Source organism: Bos indicus x Bos taurus, chromosome 16 (genome assembly GCF_003369695.1).
Source record: "Bos indicus x Bos taurus breed Angus x Brahman F1 hybrid chromosome 16, Bos_hybrid_MaternalHap_v2.0, whole genome shotgun sequence".
Classification (NCBI taxonomy): Eukaryota; Metazoa; Chordata; class Mammalia; order Artiodactyla; family Bovidae; genus Bos; species Bos indicus x Bos taurus.
Genome location: NC_040091.1, coordinates 63,135,891 through 63,150,748, shown reverse-complemented (window position 1 = coordinate 63,150,748; position 14,858 = coordinate 63,135,891). Strand labels below are relative to the sequence as shown.

The 14,858-nt window shown below is 42.4% G+C and overlaps 1 protein-coding gene across 3 annotated transcripts in view; it reads right to left on the bottom strand.

Moving 5' to 3' along the window:
* The window catches only part of NPL (N-acetylneuraminate pyruvate lyase), a 40,320-nt gene that overhangs the window by 11,793 nt on the left and 13,669 nt on the right, over window positions 1–14,858 (bottom strand). For all 3 annotated transcript variants that reach the window (XM_027565523.1, XM_027565522.1, XM_027565520.1), the window contains exons 5-9: window positions 12,405–12,462; window positions 4,294–4,369; window positions 2,689–2,781; window positions 1,589–1,737; window positions 913–959 (exon numbers count right to left, since the gene is read on the bottom strand). In XM_027565523.1, coding sequence (XP_027421324.1) covers window positions 913–959; window positions 1,589–1,737; window positions 2,689–2,781; window positions 4,294–4,369; window positions 12,405–12,462 — 423 coding nt within the window. The remainder of the gene's footprint in view (window positions 1–912; window positions 960–1,588; window positions 1,738–2,688; window positions 2,782–4,293; window positions 4,370–12,404; window positions 12,463–14,858) is intronic.

The window sequence follows — 14,858 nt, the reverse complement described above, 5'->3', positions numbered from 1 at the left end:
GACTGGCCACACACATGCTGAAGCAGAGAAAGCCCGTCTGGAGAGAAGGGAGATAGAGATACGTCCAAAGACCACAGATGGAGAACAGTCTGCAGTTGAGAGCTTTGCAGTTTTGGGTTCTCATCTTCTCTGAGACCTCACTGCACTCCCTCCCCTTGGGGTGTATGAAATTTCTCAGTATTTTACAATAACTTACCTTCTTTCACATAAGCTAGTTTGAAGAGTTTTCTGTTATTTGTAACCAAGTAATTTCTGACAAAGAAGTTCTATGCACACTTTCAGCTTGTGTGCCTCACCTCTAACTGCAACAGCTGCTTCGTAAAACAACGACTGAGTCACTAACAAAGTGTTACGTGAAGGTTAGTCCTTCAGTCATGTCCACCTCTTTACGACCCCATGGACTGTAGCCCGCCAGGTCCTCTTTCCAAGGAATTCTCCAGGCAAGAATACTGGAGTGGGTTGCCATTCCCTTCTCCAGGGGATCTTCCCAACGCAGGAATCAAACCCAGGTCTCCTGCATTAGAGGAGGAGGAGGTAAGAACTTGCTGTTCCCAGTACAACAAGATAAAACTTCTCTGATCTGAGTTACTGTATGAGAAACTGGGAAAACATTCTTGTTCTGAATTTCAAGAATCTCCTGCCTTGCTGGTTACTTTAAGAATCCAGTGATTAGTCTAAGATACTGTTGGTAGAGTTAGAGCTTCTTTACCATCTGACTACCAGGGAAGCCCACCAAAGTGCTAAGCCCTACTTAATTCATTTTCACTGAGAATGTGGCAAAGAAGGGCAACTTCTCTTAGAAAAGGTTTACATGCAAGAAATACAACTACTCAGGTGACAAATGGCCCTGGGGTGGGGGGGGCGGTGCGGATTTTACAGTTATAATCACTGGGGAAAACGAGTCCTGCTTACCTGCCCACCGCTCCAGTTGCTCCCATCACCAGAGCACTTAACAGTTGCTGATCAGAAACAAAGATTTTCTTCCATTATGTTTTGACAGATAAAAATATATACTTTGTAAAATATAAACATCATTGAACATACTCTACATAATTACATTCAACTTCTGCTTAATGACAGCTTTTTTTTTTTACTACATATTCTTATAACTTTTATCAATAAATGTGTGCAGTGTTTGCAAGGAATAGTCATAAAGCAGTTTTCTGTCCATTACCCTAGTTCCCCATGCTAGAGAGTGACATCCAAATTGCTGTTAGCCAATAATACAAATACTGTTCAGTAACCTATTGAGTTATTTCATTATAATGGACAGAATTCTAAGATGGCCTACATGATCTCCATTTGTTACTGTTACTCCCTAAATATGTCCCTTTCCCTGAGAGTGGGTGGGACCAATAACTTGCTTCTAAAAGATTATGGCAAAAACCTCATCATGAGGCTATGATAGACTTTTATCAGTTTTATTGAGGTATATATAGCAAATAAAAATTTAAAATAAAAAAAAAACCAGAAACAAAGAACATAATTACTATGATGAAAAAGAAGAGGAGTTGCTACTGTATAAGCAGCTACATCAATTGTTTGGGAGGGAAACTAACCAGCTGGGACATGCCAGGAGGTGACTTACCTCATCCACCCCAAAAAGGAAAGCAAACTGTCGCTGGCGATTCTGATCCACACACTGCCCGAAGTCTAAGAGATCCGTGTCACTGAATTTCAGCCCTTGGAAGCTGGGGATCTTATCCTGAATCCCATCCAACAGTTCCTCAGCACGAACTGTTCAAAGCAATAAACATCTTGTTCACCTGTACACCCCCGGGAAGTATCAGAGGACACCCCATCTAGACACCCCATGCAGACATACATCTGCACGGAGCTGCCAGGAGCTGCTCTCAGCTGCAACTGGCTGCAGATTGAACATAACCACTTGCCCTTGCCTCCTCGTTCGTCTGTACTTGTCAAATTATAGATCTAAATCTTCTGTTCCTTGAACAATAGATGGATATTTATTAAGTGCAACTTCAGTGTTTTCTTTTAAAGAAGTTAAAAGGAGCAGAATTTTAAAAATAGCCTCCTAAGAAATTTCATCTATCTGTAACAGTCTTCACGCTGGAGAAGTACGATAATGATGACAGAAAAGCTAGAAGAAAAGTGAGAAGAGATCAGAGTACCTTCCTGTGTGCCAGGCACCGAGTATGTGGTAGGGTACAAAGCCGACTGTCCTAGTGGGGTTTGCTAGCTGTATCTTCCCATGTAAGAAGGAGGGGTGTGTGACATAGACACAAGGCGTCTGCTAGAAGTGCCTAGGGGCCAACGTGTCTTTCATACTTAAAATATTCCATTTAAGGTAGTGCAGATGACTGATAAGGACGGACATTTTATTCTCCCCCAGCCGTGCTGGGTATTGCGGCTCCCAGACTCTAGTTGCGGTGCATGGGCTTAGCTGCCTAGTGGCATGTTGGATCTTAATTCCCTAAAAGGGACAGAACCCACGCCCCCTGCTTTAGAAGGCAGATTCTCAACCACTGGACCACCAGGGCAGTCCCAGGCTGCCTTAGTTTTGATGAGTGACTTATTTTGGAGCAGTTGGAACTATCTCAGTCAACAGTCTTGTGCTTTTGTGACATGGGGTGGGGTGGGATGGGATGGAGTGTGGGAGTTTCTTAGTGAAATAGGGTACAACGTGAGGGCTAAAGGGAGGGAAACGTGGAAAGAGGCAGTACTTACTCTTCACCCCGGTCAAGGCAGGGATGTGATAGTAGTAAAACGGCAATGCAGGGGCAGCAGCAGCCACTTCTTTTAGGAAATTAATTAGGACATCTGAAAGAACAGCAGGAAAAGTCATGGTGTGAACAGGTGTAAAACTGCCTTTCCCCAGGGAAAAATGAGCCACCGAGTGACATGCAACCATCTATTTCGGAGGCTGAAAATTCTTGACCATGCTTACTATCTCTGAGATTGCTACTGCAATTCACTTCATGCAAAGTTTTGTTTTCCTCTCTCCAGAAGGGCCAAAATAAGAGGTTCACTTTCCTACTATACTAAAATACTAACAAAAAACTGGTGCAAATCTTCCCACATACTAAGAGAAGTCATGAAATACTCTTACAAAAACCAGGAGCCCATCAAACAGGATCCTCTTCCTCTTACCCAGCAGGCTAAGTGTGATCAGTGAATAGTAAAGACTTTGCATTAGCATCAGAATAAAGTTGTAATTGAGAAAATCCTACAACAAAAAGATAAAACAACATCTGCTCAAAATGGGAAGACATGAAAGTAATGGCACATTTCAACCAGAGTTTGGTACTTTTCCCCTTTGGAGAGAAATTTATATTTTTCAGAAGAGAGTTCAGTTTGGTTTACTGAAGAACTGGGGTTTCCTACATCCTCCAATTTGAGCTTCAACAACAATTTCACTGCTGTTTATATAGATATTTATGATAAACAAATCCAGCAAGACTGCTTACACTTGGATGCCACTGAATAGTGGGAAAAGGAATCCAACGTACTTCATCTGAATGCTGTGATAAATGTTTTTTATCTATGATAAATATTTCTGACGAAATTATGCATTATTTTTTTTTGTCTTTTATGTAAAGTATTTATGCAAGAAAAATGAAAAACCATGTTAAAAAACTTTTAAAATATTCATTCTAAATTTCTGAATTGTAATATTTAAATTATTTATCTATATTAACAACTATTTTCTCTCTACCAATAAATATTTATTTAACTGCATGCAAATAACATCTTGTGTTTTTAATCCTTTTACATTTGTATTGTATTTTTGCTAATCAAAAGAATTAAAAGGACTCAGTACACTTGGAAACCACAAATAGTTTCCATAGAGAAAACAAGAACTTGATATTTTGAAAGCAATGGATATTTCTGTGAAATCTTTTTTCCAGTTCATCTGACTCACTTGAATAGTACATGTAGTCTCAAAATGCCCATCACTTATATTCCTCTTTTTTTTTTTTGGAGAAAAATGGTCTCACGCTTTGCCATGTAACTCTGACTCTACACAACGGATTGGACAAGAAGTGGACACCTGACCCAAACACAGGCACCTGTAGGTTGACCCCAGGCTTGGTGAATGACCTAATCAGATTACTTGGCAAAAGAGCCAAAGTCCTTTGATGGAGTCTTTTCTCCTGTGGATCCAGGAAGTCTGAAAATTCCGGAGAACTATGCCATGGCAGTTTCATGCCGTGAGACCCTTCACGGCAGTTCATAGGACTTTACTTTCATGAGTTAAATACAAGCATTTGGAACGACGGCATAAAGAAATGGAACATGTGTGGCATTGTGTGTTTAGACCTATCTACCTACCTTTGTTCCATGGCTTGAGAAAGAAAGGTGCGATGACAGCGATGCCGTCGGCTCCTATTTCTGCTGCATGTTGGGCCTTTAAAAGAAGAAAGACCATTGGTCACAGTTCCAGTGTGGGTGAGTGTGGGGGTTTCTCCACACCAACAAGCAATTCTCAAACACCAGCTGGGTTTCCTACAATTCAAGTCAACTCTGACACTGTCTATCTGGAGATGGAGTCAGCTTCCACGAGTTAAGGACTCAGTCCCATAAGACCAGCCTCCTGTGCTTAGTTGCTCATTCAGGACCAACCCTTTGTGACCCCATGAACTGTAGCCCGCCAGCCACCTCTGTCCACGGGGATTCTCCAGGCAAGAATACCACCCTCACATCAAATGCCATGTTATCCTGTGCTCCTGACCTACGGGCTGTAGACTGGAGGTGTCAATGCCCCCTCCAAAGATCAAATAATTTGCTAAGGTGGCTCACAGAACTCAGAGAAACGACTGAGGAGACCACTGTCTACTTTATATATATATAAAGTAGGATATGACTCAGGAACAGCCAGATCAAAGAGTTGCACAGGGCAAGGGGCGGGTAGGGCACAAAACTTCCACATTGTCTCCCAGTGGACATCTCCCACATCCTCCCCAAATCTCTACATGTTCACCAAACTAGAAATCCATCCTTTGGTGTATTTAATGAGGTTTTACTACATACGCATTATTGGTTATATCATTGGCCATTGGTGACTGGTTCAAATTCCAGCCCCTTTCCCTCCCTGCAGGGACAGAGCTGAGAATGAAAATTCCAACCCCTTAATTCACTGGCTTGGTGTTCTTGGCAACCAGCTCCCAACCTTAAGTGCTTTCCAAAAATCACCTCATTAACATAACAAGAGACACTTTTATTGTTCTCATCTCTGGGAATTCCAAGAGTTTTAGGGGCTCTGTGCCAGAAATGGGACAAAAACCAAATACATAAGATCTTATGGAAAAAACCAAATGCTTTTTTGGCCAATTCAATCTATTTCTTGTTATAAATCACAATATCACAACTCTCCTGAGTAAGAGATTTATTATATTCACCTCTAACTTAGATACTAGAGGTTAACAACAGACTTTTCAAATTTGCCAGCTGATGTACCACTAGAGTGGGAAATTAGCCATATTTAATAATGTCATTACCAGGAAAATCCCAGGTTGCAAAGTAGAGACCTTTGGAGGAGGTGAGCTGTGTTATTTAACTTGAACCTTCCAAGGCTTTGTCACTACAAAAAAAAAACTTGCTATGGAGACATGAGCAGTTTGTTTTGATAAACTATAACTGTTCATGATAGAGAAACTAGCAAATGTCGTTGCTCTTCCAGTGTTCAGCCCGTTGGATAACACCGACTTTCCTCTCCAAAGATACAATAGTCACATTTCAAAATTTATATTACAGATTGGAAATGTTAGGGACAGGGTAAAAGGGACAAAGCAGGTGACTAAATAGTTAATGCCACTAGTGCATTATAAGTAGACAAAAAATGGGAGACCTCTGTAAGTTAATGATTACTCCAGAAAGCAGGTTTGCTTGTCCACAAAACCAAGCATGCTTGCTTTGCAGCAGAAGCATGAGACATGACCCAAACAATAAAACAATTGCAACAATAGGAAAGAGCTGGACACGACTGAGCAACTGAATAACAACAATCCTAAGACCTACGCCATGCCCAGTGAGCTCAGTTGTTAGGACACACTCTTTGCACCCATGAAAAACAATAATTTGTGTACCTAGCTTGACCATGAAGGGATAAAAAAACTCCCCTGCCCAACCTGAAGGAGGAACTGATGTTGGAAGCATGATGTCTATTCAAGAAAGACAAAGAAGGTCTTCTCCCCCTCCCCACTTCTCTTCTGATTATAAAACTATAGCCCGGTAATCTCTCGCCCACTCTCTTGTGTAAGCCTCACAAGCATCCTATTCGAATAAATCACTTCTTAGCTATCATTTTGCCTCTTGCTGAAATCTTTCTGCACTGAGACATAAAGAACTGGAGCTCTTCGGAGTACCCTTCACGCCATCCTGAAATGCCACAATGGTTTCAGCAAGGCAGTTGGGAAAGTTTGAGTAGAAAGATAATACACATCACAGAAGATAGAGTGCTACTCTTCTGATGTTTTCTCACATTATCTCATCAAAAATGAACATTTCTTCCCACTGAGCCCTCATAACTTTTTTTGTATGTATTTCGAGTAGAGTACCTAAGCCTACCACACTGTAAGATAGTTGCATATGGTTACTGGTCTCCAACTAGAGTTAATTCCCTGAGGGTAGGATGTCAGATCTTATTGACTCTTGTGTTCAGATCAGTCATGGTGCTGAACACATAGCAAGTACCCAGTACCCAGTAGATGTGTGAAACATGCCCCATTACCTAAAAGGGGCATCACATTAACTATGGATATCTGTATCTAATAGATGTGATTAACTTTCTGCAGAAGTAAAGCAGAAGAGTCAAAAAGAGACTGGAATACAGTCTAAAGACCAGTCAAGGACATTGGACAGAATTTTATTAATAAAGGATTGAAATGAGATATATTTGAATCATTCAGTACACTGTTTAGGACAAGAGTAGTGGGGTAACCTTAGCTGAAAGGAAGGACAAAAACCACTTCATAGATAGTTGATGGCAGGGCCCATTCAGGCATCATCCAGTGGAGACTTATGACTAAGCAGATGCCAATATCACTGTCTCTTTGGCAAGATTATCCCACGGCAGGGGATTAATCTTTATGCTAAGATTATCTTTATATTATTCTAGTATTGAGTCCAATGAACAACATTGGCTCTCATGTCATGATATGACAATATTTTAAAATTTACGAGACCCAGGTTCGGTCCCTGGGTTGGGAAGATCCCCTGGAAAAGAGAATGGCCGCTCACTCCAGTGTTCTTGCCTGGAGAATCTCATGAACAGAGGAGCCTGGTGGGCTACAGTCCATGGGGTCTCAAAGAGTCAGACATGACTGAGCTAACTAACACCTCTTCCATCGGAGAAAACGGCAATTGAAAGGAGAAGGGGGAGAAAAAAGATTTCCTCCACTACACTACCTTACTTGAAAGACTGACTGTAGGAACAACAAATCAAAAAGAATAAATTAAGTTTTCAAGTTCAGATTCTAGGCTTACTAAGCAATCATTTAGTAATGCCTTCACTTGTGGCTTGCCTAAGAGTGTTGAATTGCAGTTTTGCAAGTATACAGTATGCATCCCATTTCTAAATTCAGTTAATCGGCATTTCTCCAACAGTCCAATGGTTAAGACTCTGGGCTTCCACTGTAGGGGGCACGGGTTCAATTTGTAGTAAGGGAACTAAGATCCCAAATACCACATCAAGGCCAAAATAAATAAATAGACAAATAAAAACTTAATTAATTCATTCAAATAACAGGAAATAGAATCAAACAGGGCTTCCCAGGTGGCGCTGGTGGTAAAGAATCCACCTGTCAATGCAGGAGACGCAGGAGACATGGGTTGGATCCCTGGGCCAGGAAGATTCCCCTGAAGGAGGGCCCGGCAACCCACTCAAGTATTTTTGCCTGGAGAATCCCACGGACAGGGAAGTCTGGCAGGCTACAGTCCATGGAGTCGCAAAGAGTCGGACACAACTGAAGCGATTTTGCATTCATGCTGCTGCCGCTGCTGCTAAGTTGCTTCAGTCGTGTCCGACTCTGTGCAACCCCATGGACGGCAGCCCACCAGGCTCCCCCATCCCTGGGATTCTCCAGGCAAGAACACTGGAGTGGGTTGCCATTTCCTTCTCGATCAAACAAAACCCACAAGAAGATGCTGGAGTTAGATCGGGTCATTGTGCTCCCTGGAATTAAAGCATCAAAGTTATGTGGACAATGTCTCTGCCATTTCAGTAAACAGTGTTTCGGCCAAACTGCCATCAGCTGCTGCAGCCACCAGGTCAGTGTGCCCTGAGGAGAACTCAGGATGGAGAAAAACATGCATATCAAAGGAATGGTTTCGATAAGCCTGCATGCACTTTCCCATACAAAGAAAAGCACTAAAGTAATTAACTTGAAATGTATTTTTGTGATAAGCTATAGTCTTTTGGGAGAAGGCAATGGCACCCCACTCCAGTACTTTTGCCTGGAAAATCCCATGGACGGAGGAGCCTGGTAGGCTGCAGTCCATGGGATCCCTAGAGTCAGACACGACTGAGCGACTTCACTTTCACTTTTCAGTTTCATGCATTGGAGAAGGAAATGGCAACCCACTCCAGTGTTCTTGCCTGGAGAATCCCAGGGATGGGGGAGCCTGGTGGGCTGCCGTCTATGGGGTCGCACAGAGTCGGACACGACTGAAGCAACTTAGCAGTAGCATAATCTTTTGATGTTCAACTACGTGGTTTATTTTTGTTTTTTTCAGCCAGAAACTCCTACATATGCAGATTCTTCCCTTGCCTCTTTGGAACAGTCCCTCAGAGCTAGCTGAGTGGCTGTACCCCAGGCCCCAGTCCTTAGTTAAGGACGCTGATTAAAATATAATTCTTGCCTTTTAGACTGCACATTTTTTTCAGTCAACAGTTAACTGACAGCAGTCCAGTCTACGATATCTCTGGGCTTTCTTTACTTACTCCATTCACAAAGGCTTCAAAATCACCACACCATTTACTTTTCTGCTAGCAACTTTCAACTCTTTCCTCCCTCACCACAGTTTTACTCCACCTAACCTGCTCACCTCTAAACCCAAAGCAATGTAACTCTTTGCATTTTTGTTCCTATGTTCTAACTGAAGAGTGTACCTAGAAGAAAATTTCCACAGCTGTGTTGAGTGGTGATGGGACAAACTGAAGACGTACAACTTTAGTTGGTTTTTAGCACCACTAGGGCAATCCTTTTAAAAAATTTAATTACTTTAAATTTATTTTTCAAAATTGTGACTTAGAAAAATGCAACACTGGGAATTCACTGGTGGCCTGATGCTTAGGATTCCAGGATTTCATTGCTATGACCTGCATTCAATCTTTGGGTGGGGAACTAAGATTATACAAGCTGCACAGTGAGGTTTAAAAAAAAATCTTAACTATTTTTAAGTGTACAGTTCAGTTCTGCTAAATATATTCACATTGTTGAGAAACAGATCTATAGAACTTATTCATCCTGCAAATCTGAAACTTGTGGAAGGAGTTGTCAATAGGAACTTTATTTTGTACCTTAGGGCTCCATCCTGTTAAACTGTGAACTGTGCTGACCCTGCTGACAAAAACAAAAAAAAGCAGCAGCAGCAGCTATCTGTTAAGAAAGGCATCTTGGAGCAATGTGCAGAAATGTGCCTTTACTGATAATAAGTGAGACACACTTGTTTAGTCCCTCAGTCGTGTCCAACTCTTTATGACCTCATGGACTGCAGCACAGCAGGCTTCCCTGTCCTTCACTGTCTCCCGGAGTTTGCTCAGACTTATCTCCATTCGAGTCAATGATGGCATTCAATCATCTCATCCTCTGTCACCCCTTTCTCTTTCTGTCTTCAATTTTTTCCAGCATCAGGGTCTTTTCCAATGAATTGGCTTTTTGCATCGGGTGACTAAAGAGTTGGAGCTTCAGCTTTAGCAACAGTCCTTCCAATGAACATTCAGGGTTGATTTCCTTTAGGATTGACTGGTTTGATCTCCTTGCTGTCCAAGGGATTCTCAAGAGTCTTCTCTAGGACCACAGTTCGAAAGCATCAATTCTTCAGTGCTCAGCCTTCTTTATGGTCCAACTCTCACATCCATACATGACTACTGGAAAAACCACAGCTTTGACTAGACGGACCTTTGTCTGCAAAGTGATGTCTCTGCTTTTTAATATGCTGTCTAGGTGTGTAATAGCTTTTCTTCCAAGGAGCAAGCATCTTTTAATTTCCTGGTTGCAAGTCACTGTCCGCAGTGATTTTAGAGCCCAAGAAAATACAGTCTATCACTGTCTCTATTTTTCCCCATTTATTTGCCATGAAGTAAAGGAGATCAGTCCTGGGTGTTCTTTGGAAGGACTGATGTTAAAGCTGAAACTCCAATATTTTGGCCACCTCATGCGAAGAGTTGACTCATTGGAAAAGACTCAGATGCTGGGAGGGATTGGAGGCAGGAGAAGGGGATGACAGAGGATGAGATAGCTGGATGGCATCACTGACTTGATGGACATGAGTTTGGGTGAACCCCGGGAGTTGGTGATGGACAGGGAGGCCTGGCGTGCTGCAATTCATGGGGTCGCAAAGAGTCACACACGACTGAGCGACTGAACTGAACTGATGGGACTGGATGCCATGATTCTAGTTTTTTGAATATTGAGTTTTAAGTCAGCTTTTTCACTTTCTTTTTTCACCTTCATCAAGAGACTCTTTAGTTTCTCTTTGCTTTCTGCCCTTAGGGTGGTATCATCTGTGTATCTGAGACACATTTGACCAGTCAATAAATTGTAACCGAAAAAAAAAAAAAAAGAAGATATAGACCTCCCAATCAGAGCTCTTGGCAAGTAACTTATGGAAACTAAGTGTATTTCTCTGTTTCCCTTTAAAAACTCCTGCCTTTTGGTTCCCAGAGGGGCACTGTTCTGGTGGCTGCTGGAATCTGCGCTCCCTGAATTGTAATTCTAAGACCCCAAATAACCATGAATTTGTTTTCTATTGTCTGTGAGTTTGTTCCTGTGTTGTAAATAAGTTCATTTGGGTATCATTTTTTTTAGATTCCACATACAAATTTGACATACTTCATTTAGTATGATATTCTCCAGGTCCATCCATGCTGAATTAACAGATACATACTACTTCCCACAAAATAGATAAGCAACAAGGACTACTGTATGGCACAGGGAACTTGTAATAATCAGTATCTTGTAATAATCTATAATGAAAAAGAATCTGAATAGATATTCTTTATATTTATATATACGTCTGATCCAATTTGCGAAAGAGAAAACACAGCTGCATCACTTGACGTTTATAGTGACTCAGACAGGCTGCCTGGCTGTAGTTTGTGCTCGTTTGACAGTCAGCTAACACCTAAGTAACCTCAATCTCAAGACTACTAAGTTCTACCAAGGTCTATTTGAAATTAATCCAATCAGAGATTTAAGTAAATGTCCAGGGAATAAAATTTAAGGTTCAACCAAACAATAGAATTCTGAAGGTAATAACTGCTTCATCTAGATGTGTGTGTGTGTGCGTGTGTGTGTATCTCTGTATGTGTGTATATATAAAACTGCATCACTTTGCTGTATACCAGAAACTACCACAACACTGTAAATCAACTATACTTCTATTTAAAACAAGATCTCAAATAAATGTATGTCTTTGTTTTATAGCCTGCTGCTTTTTCTCAGACAACAAACTCTATTCCCATTAAACGACTCTTCTTTCCCCCTCCCACTAGTCCCCAGTAACCACCATTCTAATTTCTGTTCACGTGGATTTGACTACTTTGGATACCTCATAACATAAGAGGAATAATACAGTATTTGTCCTTTAGTGACTGGGGTGCTTCACTTAGCACAATGTCCTCAAGGAGGTTCATCCATACTGCAGCATGTGACAAGATGGATTTGGTTCAATATTGAATAATATTCCATTGTATGTATATACTATATACCACCTTTTCTTTATCCATTCATCCATCCACGGGCATCTAGGTTGCCTCGACCTCATGAACAGTGCTGCTATAAACACAGGTGGGGGCAAGCTTCTTCTGTCTGAACTTTCTCTTCAATTCTCCAGGCATTCATTCTCAGTTTTTACCACTTCTCATGTCTGAACACTCACTCCATCTCCTTTAGGCCCAGCAGATGGTCTTGCCTTTTACTTCCCAGAGAAAACTGAGGTTGGCTCAAGTTAAGTTCCTTACCTGCAAGCCAGATAGCTCCATACCCATCCTTACTTTGCCCAATAGAATAGGTGCCTCTGTCTCCTATTTGACGCTCTGCTACAGCAGTTATCACCTTGGGCTGCTCTCTTCATAGCTCCGTGCTGGCTTCCCTGAGGTCCTAGACCTTATATGCACCAGCATAGCATCCAATAGTTAGCAAAAGTGATACTGACTTTAACTCCAGCATAAAGATGGAGGTCCCTCAACTGGTCTCTCCCAGATGGACCCACATACATACCAGTTCTTGTGACTCCTTCAAGCTCAAGGCTCCCACATGAATTACTATCTGATCCAACCTGCAAAAGAGAAAACTCTGTTGCATCACTTGAGGTTTACAAAGGGCTGTGCTACTCTGGTTTGTGCTGGTTTTACCAGTTAGCTAATATCTGGCTAATCTCACTCTTAAGACTAGTGAATTCTACTGTGGTCTACTTATAATTAACCTGATCAGGGATTTTTTAAAAAGTCCAGGGAATATAATTTAAGATCCAACCAAGCAATAGACTGATGTTGAAGCTAAAACTCCAATACTTCGGCCACCTGATGTGAAGAGCTGACTCATTTGAAAAGACCCAGATGCTGGGAAAGATTCAAGGCGGGAGGAGAAGGGGATGACAGAAGATGAGATGATTGGATAGCATCACTGACTCAATGGACATGAGTTTAAGTAAACTCTGGAAGTTGGTGATGGACAGGGAGGCCTGGCGTGCTGCAGTCCATGGGGCCACAAAGAGTCAGACACGACTGAGTGACTGAGCTGAACTGAAGCAATAGAATTTTGAAAGCAGTAACAGATTAATCAACACTTGAGGACTTGTTTTGACTATGCCTTGTTAGAGATTCTGCATTTGATGGTGACGGTATACATGCAGATAGGTGTAAAACTGAGATATTTTGGGTTGGAGATAAAAATAAAGAGGTTCCTTAAGGCGTACATCCAGGAATCAGTCCTATAAGAAACGAACTTGCTGCAAAAAGTTTTTTCCTATCTTGAAAGTCCTCAGGATTTGGCCATGGAAAAGGTTTTCTCTGAGACCCCAGTGTTCATCTTTGGATGTGTGCCACAGGGTCCCTGGGGAAGAAGCCACACTTAGACTGGTCCTCTGTGGGTAGGATCAGTAAGACTCAGCTGTAATTCAGTCATGCTGGTGAGTCTTCCAGGGACTCTGAATGACACACGTGCCGCTCTCACGGGATGGAGACATGTCATCCCCATTGAGGCCTGAGCACTGAGCGCTCCCGTCATCCTTGACTTGTGCTGTCTTAGGTAAAATGGGATCTCACTGCGAAGTCCTGTGATCAGGTTTGCATTTGTAAAGGATAACAGAAGATTTCTGAAAGGAGAAAAGGTGGCTGGCTTTTTACCCTCACCAGCAGCTTTACTGCGTGACTCCCTTAAACCTTTTACTACCCCATCTCCTGGCTTAGGTTAAAACAATCATGCATTTCCTTCTCTCCACCAGGCTGCTGACTCTGTGGCTTTAGTACAAACTTGCAGTTTCTCAATTCAGGAGGAAAAGACTCCCCAAAGTGTTCTAGCCGCCATGACTTACTTCGTTTTCCAAGTCCCTGCAGAGGCTGCTCCAAGTCTTGACTTTTCACCTCAAGCTCTAAATTCTACCCCACGACCCCTTTTTCTTGGCAGATGTCCTTGCTCCTCGCTTGCAAGGCACCAAAGATAAAGGCAGTCTGCACAGACTCCCTTTTCCTCCTCCTCACCTCTGTGCTTAGCAGTGTCCCCTTCTGAGTGTTCCTCCCAGCTTCTTACTGTCTCCTAGAGCTACTCTACCTACATTTGGTTTTATTTCAAGCCCCGCTGAGATCTTCCATCAAAGGCGTCGGTTCTCCACTCTCTTTATCTCTTCTCCAATGGCACTGTCCTTTCAGCATGGAAATGTGTTTAAGACTTTCCTACTCTGAGAGAAATAAACTACCCTTCTTTTAATCTTGGTTCCTCTTCTCTAATCCATTATTCCCTTTCTCCTTCCCTTCATCCCAGCACATTTAAAAAAATAAGTATTTTTAAAATTTATTTCTCTGTGCTGGGTCTTAGTCGCAGTCTGTGCAATCTAGTTTCCAGACTGGGGATCGAACCTGGGCCCCTGCATTGGGAGTTCAGAGTCTTAGCCACTGGACCACCAGGGAAGTCCCCACCTGCAAAGGTTTTTCTGAGTGTGAGAATAAACTACCCTTACAGGTCCCCCTTCCAGGGGTCTGCTGCATTCTACCCCCTCTGCAGCTGCTTCTGTGACAATGAACCGGATGGGCTCTGCTCTCTCTGAGGTCACTGGTTATTTCCTGCCTTCTCAATCCTCCATTCTGCCGACTCTCACAGCATCTAACAGTTATAACAAATGTTATAATGGACATGGCACCCACAGCAAATAATTACAGTGAATTCTTATATAATCCTTAGCACTGTGTCAGGCACTTCTTGGACCCTCACCACCACCTTATAGGATGGGTACTATTAACATTCCAGGCTGATAGAGTACAGGGCGTTTACGACCAGCCTGAGCTCACAGAGCTACCGAGAGGCAGAGCCAGCAGCCGACTCAGGCAGTCTGGCCTTCAAGCCCTGCTCTTAATTCCCACGTTCTCTGGACGCTCTACAAGACCTTGCTTCCTGCAGTGACAGGACTCTCTCCTAATCTCCCTCCAACCCTTCTGAGTGTTTTCTGTCTGGGCCCAC